Genomic DNA, 22,543 nt, shown 5'->3' with positions numbered 1-22,543 from the left:
CATTGGCGTTCAGTCTGGATGCCATCCGACCTACATCTTTAGTGCTCCAGAGAAGACACATCCGATGGAAGACTTCCGGGTGAAGTTCCCACTCACATGAGGCGGGACCCTGACGGCATCCGCCGCCCAGAGTTCTACACCTGAGATGAGTAGTGCCGAGATCACCAAATGATAGACTGTGGCCCAACAGAGAATGTGAGGTACCTCGGCCATGATGCCTGACTGTGGGTACCTGCTAGATGATTGACGTATGGCACAGACGTGGGATTGTCCGATTGAATCGGATGGGGTAACCCGCCAGTAGGCAGTGGACCTGCTGTAGAACTAGCTGTATGGTTCGGATCCCCAGAACAATGATCAGGAGGAGAGGACTGGCATCGGTAGTCACTCATAACAGGGAGAAAAGATCTTCCCTGGATGAGGAAGGAGCTCAGAGACTACTCTCTGAAAGCCTGATAGACCTGCAGAAAACATAGGAGAGAAGGAAACCACTTCCATTGTCGTCACCAATTTTCCTCAGAACACTCCTAACAAGTGGTAGAAGTTTGAGGTTCAGTGTCGGTCTTACTTTTCGGTCCCCATTTTGGAACCAAGATCCCTTAGATCTAGACCGTCCTGGACAACTGATCCACTGCTGGTTGCGTCTATAGGAAATCAAAATAGTTAAGGTCTCTGACCAAGAGACCATTGCTCTAGCAACACATGCGATGGCTAAGGGAGGGTAGAGCGCTGAACTGGAGGCCGCGAAACGGAACGAACTAGATTTGCTATCTGACAGTCGGTTGTATTTTTAATTGATGATCCATCGGGTAGGGATACTGGTAGGTATACCACAGGAGATTCTGCCAGGTTAGTATGGCAAGTGGCAGAATGCGCGGCTGCATGCAGAAGGAGGAAAAACCGTTTCTTACTATCGCCGCTCTCTTTTGACTGTGTGGAGTTAAAATGATGAACCCTCGATCCACCATCCTCTAAACAGGGAAGTGGAAAAAGATTGTCCGCCTTCTTGCATCATCTGCTAAATACTGGAGATGCAGAGGGGCTGTTCGGATGCCAAAAAAAGGAGCCTCTGTACATCCACAGAGTTAAGGTCCCTGGGTGGACAGGGCTTGTTGTCCAGCGTTAGGCCTGGCTGTAGAAGGATACATGGAGGCGACACTCCATGTGCTCGTCAATTGCTGGTGTGGGGAGATCGGTGTCCTTTAAAAGGACCCGTCGCCCTTAAGAATCAGGCCAGGCATGGCATCTCACGTCTTAGGTGGGAAAACGTGGAGGGAACACACCGCGTGTTTGCATGTTGGCTGAAAAAGGATACCATACTTGCCGAGGTTTCTGTCCAGCAGATTGCTTATCCGGACGCTCCCTGTCCGGGTGAATGGCAAATGCTCTGCGAGGGGGTTTAGTTTCCTCATGAGGGACACTGCATGATCTAGAGTAGAACCGAAGTCCTCGTCAATATACAGAGATTGGTTAATGATATAAATAGGCAAATCCATCCTTTTCTGAAGTTCTGGTGAGTTCAGAACCAAGGCAATATCCGATCCATATTCCGAGACTTTTTCGCAGCAAATCATTGGTGAGGGATCAGGAAATTAAACTTCCGTTTTCTAGGCGCGTGTACGTTTCTAGACGCCTGTACGTTTCTAGAATACTTGCGGCCACTGCTAGCCTGAAGGAAAGAGACCATCTATATTGGTCCTGCAGGCACTCCGAGCCACAGAGGGTTCACGGAGGGATTCAATCTCTTGTCAGAGAATCCATGGGTTGCAGAAGTGACGAAGCCCACTCAGGGAACTAGGTATTCTGGGATAAGCTGGGATCGGCGGCAGAGGGCTCCTGAGCTCATTTTGGGTGACCGGTTTCTGACTGGTCATATGCCCTTAAGACCAGGGAATGCTGGTCATGTGCCCTTAAGGTCAGAGAATGCTGGTCATGTGCCCTTAAGACCAGGGAATGCTGGTCATGTGCCCTTAAGACCAGGGAATGCTGGTCATGTGCTTTTAAGACCAGGGAATGCTGGTCATGTGCCTTTAAGACCAGGAATACTGGTCACGAGCCTTTAAGACCAGGTAATACTGGTCATGTGCTTTTAAGACCAGGTAATACTGGTCATGTGCCTTTAAGACCAGGAAATACTGGTCATGTGCCTTTAAGATCAGGAATACTGGTCATGCAGGGGAAGAGTGCAGTCTTCCTTACCCGGATAGCAGAGTCGTTGTGCCCCTTTAATACAAAACCATAGCCTCTGTGTGAACGTGCTGGTAGGGTGGACCAGGATGGCCACTGGGAGTTGCAGAGGTAGCAAAGTCTCGCAGAGAGCGAGAGGCGCCAATTCGGGGGGCGGGGCCACAGACGTGATGTGGGCGGAGCTTCATGACTTCCATGAATAGGCCCAAGCTGGGCCCTAAATTTCTGCAGTCAGCGTGAGCAATACCAGCGTTGCTGAGGGAAGCGAAGTAATGGAGAGATGTCTATCAGACACCCCCACTACTAGACCAGACCTGGCGAGACCCAGCGACTCTGGAGAGTGGTGACGGTAGTAACAATACCGCTCTTCACAGTCGCCGAGCTCAGCGCAAGACCCAGAATATCTTAAGAGCGGTGACGTTACTGATGTCACCGCTCTTCAGAGTCACCGGGTCTCGTGCTGCGCAGCGGAACCAAAAGTGGCTGTAGGCAAACTATATGGAGCATCAGATTGAGGTTTCATAGCCTTTGGTTGTTTCATCCCTTCATTATCTACGAGATCCAGTTATGTAGGTAAAGTAGTGGCTTTTCTGGGTACTGCAACTAAAAGCAATAAATAGGACTGAGCTGTAATGCTGGATACAGCTGTGATTATATGTTATATAGTCGTGTTACACTCCCCTCACTTCTTGTAACCTACAAGTGTACAAAGATATTATACAGTCACCATGTGACAAGTGGGCCTGTGTAACTTCAAATGCCAGGGCTGAATTTTAGTCCCAGTCCGGCCCTGGTCACATTATATATATGAGAGTATAGCATGTCAGATTATAACAGAAGCACAAGCTAAAAACAGGGTGGGAGCTGTGTCCCCCAATGATTGGCTCGGAGAAAAGGATTTTACAGTGAGTACACAAAAATCCCTATTTCTCCTACGCCTCATTGGGGGACACAGACCGTGGGACGTCCCAAAGCAGTCCCTGGGTGGGGACAACATCAGATAAGGCCCTGTGTAACCGCTACTTACAAGTGCACCACCGCGGCCTGCAGAGTCCGCCTGTCCAGACTCACATCTGTGGAAGTCTGGGAATTATAGTGCTTCAGGAATGCATGCGGACTGGACGACCTCGCAAGCTTGCAGGCATGCTGTGCCGACGCCTGGTGCCTAGAATCAAGAAACCTTGATAGACAGGGAGATAGGCTGACATCTAACACGGAAGGATTCCTGGATGGTGTAACAAATCCACCAAGCTAACATGGCTGATGAAACAGCTAAACCCTTCCTGTAGCCGTCAGGAAGCAGTCCTCTTACAGTGAGGTAGCCTAAATAAAGTGTCTAACCTTCGGAAGGACCCGTCCTCGAGACGTACCTACTCAGAGCACTCACCACGTCCAGAATATGGGAAACCCATTCCGTTATGTGGACTGGTGCCGAAAGAGATGAGGGAAGAACGATGCCCTCATAACTGTGGAAATAAGATACTACCTTGGTAACAAGGGACGATGATTGCCTGTAGACAACCTAGCTTTGATGGTAATAAGGGAAAAAAGGTCCCTTATTAGCGGCAAGCTTCGAAGTCTCGTCAGGATGAGGAGATCGCAGAGAAAAAAGGGCGATCTTCCCTGATAGTAAACTCTGTCCGGATCAAAAAGGAGTCTACTGTAAGACTCCCAGGATCATTAAGGTCCCAAAGATCTAACGGTATGCGATAGGGAAGAACCACATGTGAAGACTCCCTGCGAGGAAGTCCATATTTGCAGTTTTGTTGCAATAAGATGGAAAAATACTAGTTCAGCAAACGAGAAAAAAACCTGACATGGTCAGTGCGGATCTCCCAGGATCACTGGGGCCCTTCTCGGAAGTAGTGGAAGAGGGGTGAAGGAAACTGGTACCATGCAAGAACCAGAGCATGCACTGCGATGGCTTTTGGACCTGGAGGCCGAACCATGAACTAGAGTACATTGGCGTTCAGTCTGGATGCCATCCGACCTACATCTTTAGTGCTCCAGAGAAGACACATCCGATGGAAGACTTCCGGGTGAAGTTCCCACTCACATGAGGCGGGACCCTGACGGCATCCGCCGCCCAGAGTTCTACACCTGAGATGAGTAGTGCCGAGATCACCAAATGATAGACTGTGGCCCAACAGAGAATGTGAGGTACCTCGGCCATGATGCCTGACTGTGGGTACCTGCTAGATGATTGACGTATGGCACAGACGTGGGATTGTCCGATTGAATCGGATGGGGTAACCCGCCAGTAGGCAGTGGACCTGTTGTAGAACTAGCTGTATGGTTCGGATCCCCAGAACAATGATCAGGAGGAGAGGACTGGCATCGGTAGTCACTCATAACAGGGAGAAAAGATCTTCCCTGGATGAGGAAGGAGCTCAGAGACTACTCTCTGAAAGCCTGATAGACCTGCAGAAAACATAGGAGAGAAGGAAACCACTTCCATTGTCGTCACCAATTTTCCTCAGAACACTCCTAACAAGTGGTAGAAGTTTGAGGTTCAGTGTCGGTCTTACTTTTCGGTCCCCATTTTGGAACCAAGATCCCTTAGATCTAGACCGTCCTGGACAACTGATCCACTGCTGGTTGCGTCTATAGGAAATCAAAATAGTTAAGGTCTCTGACCAAGAGACCATTGCTCTAGCAACACATGCGATGGCTAAGGGAGGGTAGAGCGCTGAACTGGAGGCCGCGAAACGGAACGAACTAGATTTGCTATCTGACAGTCGGTTGTATTTTTAATTGATGATCCATCGGGTAGGGATACTGGTAGGTATATCACAGGAGATTCTGCCAGGTTAGTATGGCAAGTGGCAGAATGCGCGGCTGCATGCAGAAGGAGGAAAAACCGTTTCTTACTATCGCCGCTCTCTTTTGACTGTGTGGAGTTAAAATGATGAACCCTCGATCCACCATCCTCTAAACAGGGAAGTGGAAAAAGATTGTCCGCCTTCTTGCATCATCTGCTAAATACTGGAGATGCAGAGGGGCTGTTCGGATGCCAAAAAAAGGAGCCTCTGTACATCCACAGAGTTAAGGTCCCTGGGTGGACAGGGCTTGTTGTCCAGCGTTAGGCCTGGCTGTAGAAGGATACATGGAGGCGACACTCCATGTGCTCGTCAATTGCTGGTGTGGGGAGATCGGTGTCCTTTAAAAGGACCCGTCGCCCTTAAGAATCAGGCCAGGCATGGCATCTCACGTCTTAGGTGGGAAAACGTGGAGGGAACACACCGCGTGTTTGCATGTTGGCTGAAAAAGGATACCATACTTGCCGAGGTTTCTGTCCAGCAGATTGCTTATCCGGACGCTCCCTGTCCGGGTGAATGGCAAATGCTCTGCGAGGGGGTTTAGTTTCCTCATGAGGGACACTGCATGATCTAGAGTAGAACCGAAGTCCTCGTCAATCTACAGAGATTGGTTAATGATATAAATAGGCGAATCCATCCTTTTCTGAAGTTCTGGTGAGTTCAGAACCAAGGCAATATCCGATCCATATTCCGAGACTTTTTCGCAGCAAATCATTGGTGAGGGATCAGGAAATTAAACTTCCGTTTTCTAGGCGCGTGTACGTTTCTAGACGCCTGTACGTTTCTAGAATACTTGCGGCCACTGCTAGCCTGAAGGAAAGAGACCATCTATATTGGTCCTGCAGGCACTCCGAGCCACAGAGGGTTCACGGAGGGATTCAATCTCTTGTCAGAGAATCCATGGGTTGCAGAAGTGACGAAGCCCACTCAGGGAACTAGGTATTCTGGGATAAGCTGGGATCGGCGGCGGAGGGCTCCTGAGCTCATTTTGGGTGACCGGTTTCGGACTGGTCATATGCCCTTAAGACCAGGGAATGCTGGTCATGTGCCCTTAAGGTCAGAGAATGCTGGTCATGTGCCCTTAAGACCAGGGAATGCTGGTCATGTGCCCTTAAGACCAGGGAATGCTGGTCATGTGCTTTTAAGACCAGGGAATGCTGGTCATGTGCCTTTAAGACCAGGAATACTGGTCACGAGCCTTTAAGACCAGGTAATACTGGTCATGTGCCTTTAAGACCAGGAAATACTGGTCATGTGCCTTTAAGATCAGGAATACTGGTCATGCAGGGGAAGAGTGCAGTCTTCCTTACCCGGATAGCAGAGTCGTTGTGCCCCTTTAATACAAAACCATAGCCTCTGTGTGAGCGTGCTGGTAGGGTGGACCAGGATGGCCACTGGGAGTTGCAGAGGTAGCAAAGTCTCGCAGAGAGCGAGAGGCGCCAATTCGGGGGGCGGGGCCACAGACGTGATGTGGGCGGAGCTTCATGACTTCCATGAATAGGCCCAAGCTGGGCCCTAAATTTCTGCAGTCAGCGTGAGCAATACCAGCGTTGCTGAGGGAAGCGATCGCTCCTGTGCCAGGGAAGAAGAGCCAGAAAAGGTGGGCGGAGCCGCCTTAGCACGCCATAGTGCGGGCACGGCTTCCAGGATGCGGCCTACACATCGTCCGAAACCGGGGGCTAAATTTATTATTATTATTATTATTATTATTATTATTATTATTAAATTTGTGCAGCCAGCCGGAGCGTTACCTCAGGAAGGTGGGCCACAGGGAAGCTGAGGCTGCCTGTCAGCATGTGAATATCCCACTGCAGAGTCCCATCGCTTACTGGATCCACTCACCATCGGTGCGCGTCCCGGCATGGAGCCGCCGCGATCACTGGGTTTCAGCGCAGAGGAAGCGCGCGCACTGTATTGTTCTGCTGCAGGTCAGGTATTGCAGCATGGACGGTGCAGGGATAGAGGGATAAACCTCAATCCATCATCCCTTTGTTAGGGAGGTGGAGAGGAACCGTCTCCTTGTGCCATCCGCTTTAACAGTGGTGGGACAGTGGGGGCTGCTCGGACGCCAAAGAGAGAGGGGCCTCTGTACATCCATGGAGTTCAGCCCCCGGGTGGACAGGGCCAGTTGTCCAGCTGTAGGCCAAGCTCCAGGAGAGGATACGTGGAGGCGACACTCCATGTGCTCGCCCGTTGCTGGTGTGGGGAGATCGGGACCTGAAGGAACCGTCGCCCCTGAAGTGAGCTCAGGCATGGCTTCCCACGTCGCAGGAGAGGGTACGGGGAGGTATACTCGGCGTGCTCACCTGTTGATGATTCGGGGGAGATTGGAACCTTGAAAGGATCCGTTGCCCCCTTCACTCCGTTAATTAAAAAATAAAAATTTAGAGAAAAGTAAAAAAATAAATAAAAACGTTGGGGTCTAAACCAGACCCAAGTGCCTCCTACAGACACTAAGCAAGGACTGGTTAGCTGAGAGCCAGCAGGAGGGTGTATACTGCAGAGGAGGAGCTAACTTTCTTTGTATCACTTAGTGTCAGCCTCCTAGTGGCAGCAGCATACACCCATGGTCTGTGTCCCCAATGAGGCGTAGGAGAAATAACTGCCCATGAATTGAGGAAATTCAAGCGTGAAGCTGCCAAGATGCCATTTGCTACCAGTTTTGCCATATTTCAGAGTTGCAACTTTACTGGAGGAGCAAAAAGCTCAAGGTGTGCGATACTCAGGGACATGGCCAAGGTAAGGAAGGCTGAAAAATGACCATCTTTGAACAAGAAACATAAAATAAAACGTCAAGACTGGGCCAAGAAATATCTTAATACTGACTTTTCAAAGGTTTTATGGACTTATGAAATGAGAGTGACTCTTGATGGGCCAGATGGATGGGCCAGAGGCTGGATCAGTAAAGGGCAGAGAGCTCCACTCCGACTCAGATGCCAGCAAGGTGGAGGTGGGGTACTGGTATGGGCTGGTATCATCAAAGATGAACTTGTGGGGCCTTTTCGGGTTGAGGATGGAGTGAAGCTCAACTCCCAGACCTACTGCCAGTTTCTGGAAGACAACTTCTTCAAGCAGTGGTACAGGAGGAAGTCGGTATCGTTCAAGAAAAACATGATTTTCATGCAGGACAATGCTCCATCACATGCCTCCAACTACTCCACAGCGTGGCTGGCCAGTAAAGGTCTCAAAGAAGAAAAAATAATGACATGGGCCCATTGTTCACCTGACTGAACCCCATAGAGAACCTGTGGTTCCTCATAAAATGTGAGATCTACAGGGAGGGAAAACGGTACACCTCTCGGAACAGTGTCTGGGAGGCTGTGGTGGTTGCTGCACGCAATGTTGATCGTAAACAGATCAAGCAACTGACAGAATCTATGGATGGAAGGCTGTTAAGTGTCATCATAAAGAAATGTGGCTATATTGGTCTAATTTTTTGGGGTTTTGTTTTTGCATGTCAGAAATGTTTATTTCTATATTTTGTGCAGTTATATTGGTTTACCTGGTGAAAATAAACAAGTGAGATGGGAATATATTTGGTTTTTATTAAGTTGCCTAATAATTCTGCACAGTAATAGTTACCTGCACAAACAGATATCCTCCTAAGATAGCAAAATCCAAACAAAAAAACACTCCAACTTCCAAAAATATTAAGCTTTGATATTTATGAGTCTTTTGGGTTGATTGAGAACATAGTTGTTGTTCAATAATAAAAATAATCCTCTCAAATACAACTTGCCTAATAATTCTGCACACAGTGTATTTCAGCATTCCTAGGGTTACTAAACATAAGAGCCACCTTCACAGAATGCAGCCTTAGTGCAGCTGAAGGTGGCTCTTTTACTTAAAAATGCCCTGGGTGGGGAGGTGACAGGTTCACTTTAAATAATCTCAGTATAGTCTGGATATGATTGCACATAAAAACATGAGTTTCACAGTTAGTTTTTTTTTTTAAATATTGGCCGTAGCTAATCAAGCACTAATAATGTATCGTTTAAAATGCTAGATTTTCCCATTCTTATGTGAAATGAACACGAAAATTGATCACTTCATTTTATGCTGCACTCGCGGTCATCTATTTTTTAATTCTTTATTTTACTCATTTATATATCATGTGTCTATTTTCCAAACAGAATAGTTTTAGTTAAGAAAGGGTGGGGGTCTAATAAATTGTCTGTTCAGTGTATAATACTGGTGGATAAAACAAGACTGAACACAAGACCTTCACAGCCTTCTACACATCATAGGGGAGATCTCATGACACTTTCTCTCCATCTACCTGATGATCCTGAGGAACATTGGGATCTTCTTGTTTACGGTCCTGTAGAAGAGGACGGGGACATCTCTCTGGTGTTGTCTTCTCACTGGATAGAACTGGAAACACATACAGGGACTGAAATCATTCTTTACATACAGATAATTATAGGCCGTGTGTATTTAGTCCTGTCTATTACCTGATGATGTGAGGGGCTGGGGAATCTCCATCATGACGTCCTTGTACAGATCTTTGTGTCCTTCTAAATACTCCCACTCCTCCATGGAGAAATAGACGGTGACATCCTGACACCTTATAGGAACCTGATACATACAATGATACCGTCACCCCCCGATCCCTCCATAGTGTTACTGTATAATGTCCCAGCATTCCCAGCAGTGTCACCTCTCCAGTCAGCAGCTCAATCATCTTGTAGGTGAGTTCTAGGATCTTCTGGTTATTGATGTCCTCATGTATCAAGGGGTGAGGTGGAGGCCCCATGATAGGGCTCAGGGGTCTTCCCCATCCCTCAGACACAGGGTCCTGACAACGCTTACTAGAGGTCTTCTTCACTACTGTGTAATCCTGGTTATGGAGAGACACATTAATAAACCTCACTACAGACATTCCCAGAGTCCTCACCTCTCCAGTTCTGTCCATCTGTTATTCCCATAGATAAGAATGATGTAATGTGACGTCATCAGAATCTCTCACCTCTCCAGTAAGCCGGAAGAGGATCTCTAGGGTGAGGTGTAATATCCTCTCCACCATCTTGTCCCTGTCCCTCTCCATCCTTGTAGGGTCACTCAGGAGAATTCTCTTATATAGAAGATCTCCACTGAGAGGATCCGATATTGTAGGGACCTGAATGGGGAGAAGATAATGATGTAACATCATAAAGATCCCATGTAAGAAATCTCCGGAGCTGTTACCGGAGTCACATGATCACTACATCCAGTCATGGCCCAGTCCTGCCCCCGGTATAACACACAGTCCCATTATAGAGATTATTATAATATTATTATTAGGGACTTATCACAGGCTCAGCAGTGAAGTGGTTAACCCCTTAGTGACCAGGCTAATTCTGGAAGGCTTATATATATTCCAGTGATTTTGAGACTGTTTTTCGTCATATATTATACTTTATGGTAATGGTAAATTTCGGTTGATATGTTTTTCTTTATTTCATAAAAATATCAGAAATTTGTAAAAAAAAAATTTAAAATTAGCAATTTTCAAACACTGAATGATTATCCCTTTAATCGAGATAGTTATACCACAGAAAAACATTAATAAATAACATTTCCCACCTCTGCTTTACATCAGCGCCATTTGCAAAATGTTGATTTATTTTGTCAGCATTTAAGTTTAAAAATGTAGCAGGAGTTTTTCATTTTTTCAAGGAAATGTACTAAACTTATTTTTTTTAGGGACCTGTTCAGTTTTGAAGTGACTTTGGGGTCCTATATATTGGAAACCCCCAAAAGTGACACCATTTTAAAAACAGCACCCCTCAACGTATTCAAAATAGCTTTCAGGAATTAATACAAAGTGACATGACAGGAATGAAGAAGTTTATTTTTACCACCTAAATGTCACTAACTGCTTAACAGGTCACTGTAGCTGGCAGACTCTAACCTTGCTGTTTAGCTGTGAACTGCCATGGCGAACACCAGGACCACACAATCATGATCTCAGGGTGCCAATGGGGACAAAGAGGGAGCCCCCACACTCTGTTAGGCCTCTTTCACACGTCAGTGTCTCCGGTACGTGTACTGACAGTTTTCTCACGTACCGGAGACACTGACACACGTAGACCTATTCAAATGAATGGGGCTCTACACGTCAGCGTGTTTTCACGGACCGTGTGTCCGTGTTGAAAACACGGAGACATGTCCGTTTTTCTCTGGCAGCACGTACAGTGTGCACTCTCCTCCGTGTGCACGTACCGCCTGCACGAGAGACAGCGCTACAGTAAGCGCTGTCCCCCCAGCGTGTGGTGCTGAAGGCTGCATTCATCTCTTCTCCCCAGCAGGAGAGAAGAGATGAAAGATCAAGTTTTTCTTCTTTTTTGTTAAAAATAAAGATTGCAGGTGACCTCCTGCCTCCCATCCCCAGTGTGCCGCCCGGCCCCTTGCAGAGAAATACTTGCAGAGAAATACTCACCCAGCTCCCGCGATGTCTCCACTCTCCTCTCAGCGCTGGCAGCTTGTCCTGTGTGAGTGGTCACGTGGGACCGCTCATTACAGTGATGAATATGCGCATATTCACCACTGTAATGAGCGGTACCACGTGACCGCTCACACAGGACAAGGGGCCGGCGCTGAGAGGAGAGTGGAGACATCGTGGGAGCTGGGTGAGTATTTCTCTGCAAGTATTTCTCTGCAAGGGGCCGGGCGGCACACTGGGGATGGGAGGCAGGAGGTCACCTGCAAACTTTATTTTTAACAAAAAAGAAGAAAAACTTGATCTTTTATCTCTTCTCTCCTGCTGGGGAGAAGAGATGAATGCAGCCTTCAGCACCACACGCTGGGGGGACAGCGCTTACTGTAGCGCTGTCTCTCCTGCACGGTCCGTGTGGTCCTCAGGCGGCACACGGCTGCCGCATGTGTGCCACACTGATGTGCCATGGGAGCACACGGACACGGATAATTCCGGTACCGATTTCTCCGGTACTGGAATTATCTGGACGTGTGAGACCGGCCTTAACCATTTAAATGCTGTAGTTACTATTGACAGCAGCATTTAAGGGGTTAAAAAGCCATGTTTGGTGCCAACACTGATTGTGGCTGATGCCGCAGGTTGTCAGCTATAGTGTACAGCCAACAGCTGCTGGATTGTCACCTGTATGGGGAGGTAATTCTCTTATATCTCAGGTCAGTAAAAATTCGTATTGGCGGTCACTAAGGGGTTAATGACCCCTGCCCCGCCCAGTAATGGGGAATCTCCAGCACCTACCTCCACCTGCAGAGCCGCACACCACATATATGGCTGTTCTGTGCGCACAGGACCTGTGATGAGGTCACAGGAGGGGAGGAGTCAGGGGTCACATGATCAGGGGCCTCAGTGTAATATATATGCAGGACTCTGCTGGATGAGGGGAAGTTTATGTGTGGGGTCAGGATGGAAGTACAGTGTGGATGTAGCAGAGCCGTGTGTGTACGAGGTGTACGGAGCAGAGCATGTGTGTACGAGTTGTTCGGAGCGGAGCCCTGTGTGTACGAGGTGTACGGAGCGGAGCCGTGTGTGTACGAGGTGTACGGAGCGGAGCCGTGTGTGTACGAGGTGTACGGAGCGGAGCCGCATGTATCCATCAATACTAAAAAGATAAATTACAGCCAGCCTTATTATGGTTTTCTTATCACTATATGTGGGTTACATGTATCCAATTGATATTCTCTGCACATAGCATTTGTTGCTTATTTCAAATATTTTGCATTATAAACCTACGCTATTATTGGAATAGCAAGTACAATTACTACACTGGCCGGTTTATTTCTTTTGTGTTTATTATCATTTTGTGTATACATGCATGTTTTTTGCGTAGGTCGTATGTTTTGTTTGTATATTTGTTGTATGCCTTGTCTGGTTATATGTTTCACTGTTTGTCGTTTATGTATCATTGTTTATTCCACCTGCAAATGTTTGCTTTGCTCTATGTCCGACTACTCCGTTATTATTTTCATTTGACCCTTTGCTCTCCTATTCCTCATATATTCTTTGCCTCTTGCATCGTTCATCATGCGCCGCGCTGAGTCTCTCTGGCGCGTGCGCATCATGTACTTTTGGCAGGGACGCCTGCCTGTCCTCCGTTTTTGCCCTCTTTGTGTCACTTCCGGTTCCGGCTTTACACTCTTCGCGCGCTGACCAGATCGTACCGCAAGGTATTTAAACTTACATTGATTGCTCCCTCATTACCTTCTCCTGATGAAGCTGTCCCTGTAACGGCGACACGCGTAGGGTTCTTTCCCCACGCTGATCCTTGCCCTCTCCTTCTTCCCCGGTGGTCACCTGCCTCGGTTTGGGTCCCGCGCATCGCTGGTCTCAGGTTTCCTTCTGTGCCTCATTTGAGTTTGTGCCTTTATTCAGAGATCATGGCGCAACGCTCCTTTGCACTTTATGGAGTATAGCAGTGCGGCTATTACCGTTGTAGTACAGGCAAGTTTGTTTATACATTGTGGCATCATTTGTGTTTGTGCCATTTTTCTCGTTTCTATCCATGCATTCTGGCAATCTTTTTGGCACATAGGTACGGCAGGGTATAGTATGGTATTGACTGTTGTGGTATGTTCTAACCAGACAGGTGGCTATTTATCCCTCTGTGCATACTCACCCCCGGGGTATTTACTAGCCATTTGGGCTATTAGATAAAGGGTCAGGTCATATATTGGCATTCTGTATTAGGTATATTAACACATGTTATTGTAGATATGTATATTTTCTTGACCCTTGTTACATTTGGCGGGATCTTCTGAGGTTTGGTGGGGATTCAGTCATTTTTAGATGTTTTTAAATTACTGCATCAATAAAAGTTTACCTTTTTATATTTGTATTTAGTAGTGGTGTGCGGTATCGTTTGGAGTGGTTCTTTCTCTTTGTTTGTTTTCTAAGATCTCTATGAGTGAACCTGGGAGGTTATCGCAGTTATTTGTAATTAATAGGGCATAAAGAACCCCTGAAAGGTTATTCAAAGCTGGATTGAGGCCTAATTCTGAATGCCCAAGGTGTTCACAGTCTCAGGCGGATATATTGCATATGTTGTGGCATTGTCCAAGATTGTCTTCCTTCTGGATAGTAGTATTGAATCGTATTGAATTGGTGTATGGGTGCATTGTCCCTAGAAGCCCATTGGTAAGTATATTGGGATACGTGGAAGAAATAACAAAGGTTAATATGACCAAAATAGTAATTGCAAGATTGTTATTCATTGCAAGAAAGCTGATCGCTAAATTTTGGATTAGAGAGGAACCTCCGACTAGAAGAGACTTTATTACACAGACGGATCATATACTTCTACTGGAAAAAAGTATTTACACCAAGAGAAACAAGTTGGATCTTTTCCACAAGATATGGCAGCCGTGGATTGATTGGAACTAGTGTGGTGGGGATGATATATGACGCTATAAGAGGTTTTCAGGTGTTGTGATTGTACGTTATTTGAATATGTGTAAAACGCGAGGAACGTTGTTTGCTTATGTTATGGCCTCTAAGGTTAGGGCGAGGATGGGGGGACAGGGGAGAGGGAGGGATACTTTACTTTAAAAATTGTCACCTGAGTAAAAAGTAAATGTAATAAGTAATACTTGTTTTATTCTGTCATATTCAATAAAAATGTATCTGATAAAAAAAAAAAAAAGGATGAGCGAGCACTAAAATGCTCAGATGCTCGTTACTCGAACCGAGCAATTCCTAATGCTCGTTTCGAGTAATGAGTAGAATGGGAGTCAATGGGATTTCCGGGGATTTTTCTGGCAGACCCTACAAGGAGGTCTGAGGGGCAGTGAAAATGTTGAAACCGAAAAACAGCTGAATGAAAGAAGAACAGCATGGGAAAAATCCCTGGAAGCATCTCTGACTCCCAGATCGCTGCTAAGAACAATGGTGTCACACTTTTACTCCACTTTAAGGACTGACAATAAAACATTCAAAATCGAAGACATTTTTTCCTGTATAATGACTTGTATATAAGGTAATATTTAAAAAGGATATAAAAAATAATACATTGAAGTAAACCAAAGTTTATTTTTTTATTAATTTAATGTATTTTTATTAATTGTTTATTAAAAAAAATGGAAATTTCAGTGTAATTTATGAAGGAAGCAATAACTGACAAAAATTAGATGGAAGATAGATAGAGATACACTCTGTATTAGACATGAAGGAGGGCTTCATACACATCCTGTTCAAATTGTCATGTAGTGGCACTCCTAGACTTATAAAGGCTATGCACTAAGTGCAAAGACTGACAAAAATGACATGGTCATCCATACATCCATTATCTGCTGTATTATTTCTCCACTATCTGTGGACGGGGAGCACTCACTTGGCCGGTCGTTGAGGCACACGGTGGGACACTCAGGGTTAAAACAAAAGTCCATCCGGTTTATTAATGCACAGCATAAACCAAATCTCAAGTACTTGGTAACATGCAGCACCCCGTGACCCTCCGACCCCTGTTCGGCTTTACAGTACCCACGTCCTCGCTGAACCTTGGTGTGCCTAACAAAGATTAGTGTCCGTTAACTGTCCGTGACGACCGTACAGGTTCCCGGAGGATACCTCTTATCCTCAGAGGTGTCCTCTCGGGAGGTATACCACAGGCCCCCTCTCTCTGGCTCAGCCTAGCCAGCCATGTCCATGCACAAGCACACAGACTCCATCTTGAGTGTTCAGACACACCCCCTTGGGTGGTGTATGTAGGTGACTGGACCTACCCATCTCTCCAAGTCACCTGGAATCCTTCAAAATGTATAGTAACCCTCAGCAGTAGATCTGCTGAGCTAAACAAGCCCAAACTTCCATCACAGGGCCACCCACCTCTGTGATACATACCGCCCATTAAACCACATGGCCACACGCCATACCACACTGTTATCCAACCAACCACCTGCTTGTACTGGTGTGGCTTCAGAAGTGGTAAATCCTGCATCTCTGCAAAGTGGGACAGTAAGCTATGTGTCGTAGATGGGCGTGATTCTTGTGCCTTGGTGTCTGCTTGCACCATCGTCAGCATTTCCACTTCTCCATCCCTTACCTCACGCTTTATGCATTTTCTAATTGCTAAGTTTCTGAAAACCAAGTTTATTTTTAATTTAAAAAAAAGTCATTTGCAACAGGCAAAGCACTTTTTTGGAGTTTAATACCACTGTAATGCAACACAAAGCACGTAATACTCTATTGGTAATAAATTACATTCAGAAACATTTTGGAACAATTTTTTTGTAGTGTTATATATCACCGAAAAGTAAAACAAAGCACATAATACTTTATGGATAAGAAACTGAATCCAGAAACATTTTTTTACCCTTTTTGGAATGTTAAATACCACCAAGATGTTACCCAAAGCACATTATACACTACAGATGACAAAATCCTGAAAAAGTTTTGAATGCTTTTTTGGAGTGTTGTATACCACCGAAATGTAACACAAAGCACGTAGTACTTTATGGATAATAAATTGAATCCAGAAAAATGTTTGAACCCTTTTTTGGAGTGTTACATACCACCAAAATGTAACACAAAGCATGTAATACTCTATGGTTGACAAACTGAATGCAGAAACATTTTTTAAAGCGTTACATACCACTGAAATGTAACAATAAGCACGTTAAACTGTATGCATGAAAATATAGTAGGTTTTTTCACCCCAAAAAATAATGTGATTACGTGCAGCAGCTTTATACAGTATTTAGCAATGGACAGCAAAGATCTTAGCTCTGCCTAGAGGCTGTATTCTATTACTCTACCTGCTTCTGCAACTGTCCCTAGGCTAAATGCAAAATATATCTGATACAAAGAGTAAAGCACAAGATTAGCCCTTAGAATGACTGTTACTATGATGGCTCAGAATCAGGACCAGACACTAGAGGACTCTGATTAGTTAAACTGTGCACACACAGGCCTGAATAACTGCTCTCTCCCTGCAATGCCATCAGTGTGACGAGCGTGGCGGCGCCTGTCCTTTTATAACTTCTGATGTGGTAATGCAGCCAGTCAATCACAATTATGCCACTACCAAAATGGCATGTTTATTGGGCATTTATAATCATAGTGTATCTCGGAATGACATTTTCCTCACCTGGTGGGAGTGTTTATGAGATTCAGAAAATATCCAGTCGCTATTACTGCTGGCATCAAACAAATGCTCCATTGTTTTATCGTACAACAAGTTCACAGAAATTATCCCAGGTTTCTATGGCACCAAGACAATGACACCAGCAAGGAAATGGTTGAAATCTAACAGTCCTTCTCCTGCAGTCGTTACATACAGCCTCCGTAGGACTGTATCAGTAAGAGTATGGAAATAAAACCCAAAAGTTTGTTGAAAGAGACTCCTATGTTGCCCACAGAGGAAGAAGCCATAGATCTGCCCTTAATGACGGACATAGCACGTCATGAGCAGACGTCAGTTCTGGCATCATGATGTAAGCAGGTTGCGGGATGGAGTAACGGGTCGGAGGCAGAGCAAGGGTTAACGTGGGGTTTACTTTAACAGATATACACCTCCCAGGGAGAAAATATAATAAACAGCATATATGAACAAGGGATTTGAAACTCCGGGTAATAGGTGTAGGGGATAGGATAGTAAGTTGAAGTAAGGCCAAACTTATCAGTCCAAGGACTTTAGAATGCAGTTTCCAGGTGGTGTAAGTTGATGCCAAGGCCCTAGTGAATGAGGGGTGCGGTGCAGTCCTGGAGAAGATGGCATCCTAGATACTGGCAGCTGCGGTGAATCCTTGCGATCCGGTTCGCGATCGGTGGGTCTAGAAGCGGTGAGTAGGAAGGAACATAGTACTTTGTCTTGTCAGAGTCCAGAGACAGTAACTGGTTGGAAGCAGGTGTAACGGGAAACCACTCACAGCGGGTGTCCCGACTTCCACGGAGATAAGTGGGCGTGTTTATGCTCTGACTACGGGGCTTGCCACTCACGGTCAATACTGTCAAGGAGGACCGGCTACGTCCTTGTCGGCAGTGTCTGGTCATGGCTCACAGACCCATTCCAGGCTGGTGCGCGCACTTTTGTAGATGCTCAGTGGTGCTCGGGCTCTGCCGACATTTTGTGAAAGGCTGAAGCCCCCGTACTTCCATTGCTGTAATGAGTTGGTCTCCATGAAAATGGCTGGCCGCCGGAGGCGTCACATGCGCAGAATGAGATCTCGGGAGACTTTAATGACCAAAAACTTACAGTATTTTCCACCATAATTTGCTAAATAAATCTTGCCAAATCAGACAAGGTGATTTTCTGGATTTGTTTTCTCATTTTGACTCTCGTAGTTGTGGTCTACTTATGATGTCAATTACTGGCCTCCCTCATCTTTTGGCCAACGTCACACTCAGCGTAAGACAATACGGTCCGTTTTTTACGGCCGTAATACGCAGAAATGTTCCCAAAATAGTGATCCGTATGTCATCCGTAGGCAGGGTGTGGCAGCGTATTTTGCGCATGGCATCCTCCGTATGTAATCCGTATGGCATCCGTACTGCGATATTTTCTCGCAGGCTTGCAGAACCGACATCTAATGGATTTATGTGCTCAAATGTTCGTAAAAACATATATACAGTATATATATATATATATATATATATATATATATATATATATGTCATTGAGACACACACATATATATATATATATATATATATATATATATATATATATATATATATATATATACACTGTATTTATATTTAATTCAGTGCGAGATATGTAAAAAGCCGGCAATTAAATTGCCGGCTTTTCATTTCTCCTTCCCAAACCCGACATGATATGAGACATGGTTTACATACAGTAAACCATCTCATATCCCTTTTTTTTTTTGCATATTCCACACTACAAATGTTAGTAGTGTGTATGTGCAAAATTTGGGTGCTATAGCTTGTAAAATAAAGGGTTAAATCGCGGAAAAAATTGGCGTGGGCTCCCGCGCAATTTTCTCCGCCAGAGTGGTAAACCCAGTGACTGAGGACAGATATTAATAGCCTAGAGAGGGTCCATGGTTATTGGCCCCCCTGGCTACAAACATCTGCCCCCAGCCACCCCAGAAAAGGCACATCTGGAAGATGCGCCTATTCTGGCACTTGGCCACTCTCTTCCCACTCCTGTGTAGCGGTGGGATATGGGGTAATGAAGGGTTAATGTCACCTTGCTATTGTAAGGTGACATTAAGCCAGATTAATAATGGAGAGGCGTCAATTATGACACCTATCCATTATTAATCCAATAGTACGAAATGGTTAATAAAACACACACACATTATTACAAAGTCCTTTAATGAAATAAAGACACAGGGTGTTGTAATATTTTATTATTCTCTTAATCCAGCTGAAGACCCTCGTTCTGAAACAAAGTAAAAATAAAAAATCAACAATATCTCATACCTTCCGATGATCTGTCACGTCCCACGAAGTAAATCCATCTGAAGGGGTTAAATCATTTTACGCCAGGAGCTGTGCTAAAGCACTCGCTCCTGCCTGTAAAACCCCGGGTACTGAATGGAAAGCAGGGTGATCTGTAGTTACCTTGAATTGCGGTAAGGCGCCCTCTGCTGGATGTCCTCATATGAACTCGAGCGTGGGAACTTTTCCAAGGCTCCAGTTCATGAGGACATACAGCAGAGGGCGCATCACCGCAACTCAAGGTAACTACAGATCACCCTGCTTTCCATTCAGTACTCGAGTGCTTTAGCACAGCTCCTGGCTGTAAAATGATTTAACCCCTTCAGATGGATTTACTTCGTGGGACGTGACTGATCATCGGAAGGTATGAGATATTGTTGATTTTTTATTTTTAGTTTGTTCCAGAACGAGGGTCTTCAGCTGGATTAAGAGAATAATAAAATATTAAAACACCCTGTGTCTTTATTTTATTAAAATACTTTGTAATAATGTGTGTGTGTTTTATTAACCATTTCGTACTATTGGATTAATAATGGATAGGTGTCATAATTGACGCCTCTCCATTATTAATCTGGCTTAATGTCACCTTACAATAGCAAGGTGACATTAACCCTTCATTACCCCATATCCCACCACTACACGGGAGTGGGAAGAGAGTGGCCAAGTGCCAGAATAGGCGCATCTTCCAGATGTGCCTTTTCTGGGGTGGCTGGGGGCAGATGTTTTTAGCCAGGGGGGGGGAAATAACGATGGACCCTCTCTAGGCTATTAATATCTGCCCTCAGCCACTGGCTTTACCACTCTGGCGGAGAAAACTGCGCGGAAGCCCACACCAATTTTTTCCGCCATTTAACCCTTTATTTTACAAGCTACAGGGCCCAAATTTTGCACATACACACTACTAACATTAATAGTGTGGAATATGCAAAAAAAAACAGGGATATGAGATGGTTTACTGTATGTAAACCATGTCTCATATCATGTCGGGTTTGTGAAGGAGAAATGAAAAGCCGGCAATTGAATTACCGGCTTTTCTATAGAACACCGCTGCGTATTTCTCACAAGTCACACTGCTGGTCCGTGTGTAATCCGTATTTTTCTCGCCCCCATAGACTTTCATTGGCGATTTTTTGTGCAATACGGTGACAAACGCAGCATGCTGCGATTTTGTACGGCCGTACAAGACCGTATAATACGGATCAGTAAAATACGGCTGATAGGAGCTGGGACATAGGGAATCATTGGGCCGTGTGTTATGTGTATTTTACGGGTGTATTTTCTGCACTCATACGTCCGTAAAACTCGCCAGTGTGACGCCGGCCTTTTAAGTGGGAGAACTTGCACAATTGGTGACTGACTAAATACACTGCTCAAAAAAATAAAGGGAACACTAAAATCCCACATCCTAGATATCACTGAATGAAATATTCCAGTTGTAAATATTTACACCATGTTCCAAATTATTATGCAAATTGGATTTAAGTGCCATAAAGATTTATTTGTTTTTTTTTTTCAAATAAACTCGTGGATGGTATTGTGTCTCAGGGCTCAATGGATCACTGAAATCAATCTTAAACACATGTGATAATTAGTTTTCCAGGTGATTCTAATTAAAGGAAAACTACTTAAAAATAATGTTACACATTATTAAGCAGGCCACAGGTTTCAAGCAATATGGGAAATAAAAAGGATCTCTCTGCTGCTGAAAAGCATTAAATAGTGCAATGCCTTGGACAAGGTATGAAAACATTAGATATTTTACGAAAACTTAAGAGTGATCATCATACAGTGAAGAGATTTGTGACTGAAACAGAGCACAGACAGAGTTCATTCAGATAAAGGCATAATGAGGAAGGTTTCTGCCAGGCAATTTCATCGGATTAAGAGGGCAGCCATTACAAACCAGCAAACAGATATTTGAAGCTGCTGGTGCCTCTGGAGTCCCTCGAACCTCACGGTGTATGATCCTTCAAAGGCTTGCTGTGGTGCATAAACCTACTATTCGGCCACCCCTAAACAGTGTTCACAAGCAGAAACAATTGCAGTGAGCCCAGACATACATGAAGACTAATTTTCAAACAGTCTTGTTTACTGATGAGTGTCGAGCAACCCTGGATGGTCCAGATGGATGGAGCAGTGGATGGTTGGTGGATGACCACCATGTCCCAACAAGGCTACGACGTCAGCAAGGAGGTGGAGTCATGTTTTGGGGCGGAATCATGGGGAAACAGCTGGTAGGGCCCTTTAAGGTTCCTGAAGGTGTGAAAATTACCTCTGCAAAGTATATAGAATTTCTGACTGATAACTTTCTTCCATGGTCTTAAAAGCAGAAACGTGCCTTCAGGAGCAAAATCATCTTCATGCAGGACAATTCACCATCTCATGTTGCAAAGAATACCTCTGAGTCATTGGCTGCTATGGGCATAAAAGGAGATAAACTCATGGTGTGGCCACCATCTTCCCCTGACCTCAACCCTATAGAGAACCTTTGGAGTATCATCAAGCAAAATATCTATGAGGGTGGGAGGCAGTTCACATCAAAACAGCAGCTCTGGGAGGCTATTATGACTTCATGCAAAGAAATACAAGCAGAAACTCCCCAAAAACTCACAAGTTCAATGGATGCAAGAATTGTGAAGGTGATATCAAAGAAGGGTTCCTATGTAGTGTTGAGCGATACCGTCCGATACTTGAAAGTATCGGTATCGGAAAGTATCGGCCGATACCGGCAAAGTATCGGATCCAATCCGATACCGATACCCGATACCAATACAAGTCAATGGGACTCAGGTATCGGACGGTATTCCTGATGGTTCCCAGGGTCTGAAGGAGAGGAAACTCTCCTTCAGGCCCTGGGAACCATATTAATGTGTAAAAGAAAAAATTAAAATAAAAAATATCGCTATACTCACCTGTCCGACGCAGCCTGAACCTCAGCGAGGGAACCGGCAGCGTTGTTTGTTTAAAATTCGCGCTTTTACTTGGTTACGTGAGGTCCCGGCTTGTGATTGGTCAGGGCGGCCATGTTGCCGGGACGCGGACCAATCACAGCAAGCCGTGACGAAATTACGTCACGGCTTGCTGTGATTGGTCCGCGTCCCGGCAACATGGCCGCCATTAACCAATCACAAGCCGTGACGTCACGGGAGGCTGGACATGCGCGTAT

At 45.4% G+C, this 22,543-nt stretch overlaps 1 protein-coding gene across 1 annotated transcript in view; it reads right to left on the bottom strand.

The window, feature by feature from the left end:
* Nucleotides 1-12,293, bottom strand: part of LOC143767284 (uncharacterized) — a 36,886-nt gene extending 24,593 nt beyond the window's left edge. Inside the window, exons 1-5 of the mRNA XM_077255501.1 lie at nucleotides 12,220-12,293; nucleotides 9,976-10,125; nucleotides 9,667-9,846; nucleotides 9,461-9,584; nucleotides 9,286-9,380 (exon numbers count right to left, since the gene is read on the bottom strand). Of these exons, the coding sequence (XP_077111616.1) occupies nucleotides 9,286-9,380; nucleotides 9,461-9,584; nucleotides 9,667-9,846; nucleotides 9,976-10,125; nucleotides 12,220-12,246 (576 nt within the window). The 5' untranslated portion in view covers nucleotides 12,247-12,293. The remainder of the gene's footprint in view (nucleotides 1-9,285; nucleotides 9,381-9,460; nucleotides 9,585-9,666; nucleotides 9,847-9,975; nucleotides 10,126-12,219) is intronic.
* Nucleotides 12,294-22,543: the final 10,250 nt, after the last annotated feature.

This window comes from Ranitomeya variabilis, chromosome 4 (assembly GCF_051348905.1).
Source record: "Ranitomeya variabilis isolate aRanVar5 chromosome 4, aRanVar5.hap1, whole genome shotgun sequence".
NCBI classification, from domain to species: Eukaryota; Metazoa; Chordata; class Amphibia; order Anura; family Dendrobatidae; genus Ranitomeya; species Ranitomeya variabilis.
The sequence above is the reverse complement of the archived record's forward strand: the minus strand, read 5'-3'. Positions and strand labels throughout refer to the sequence as shown.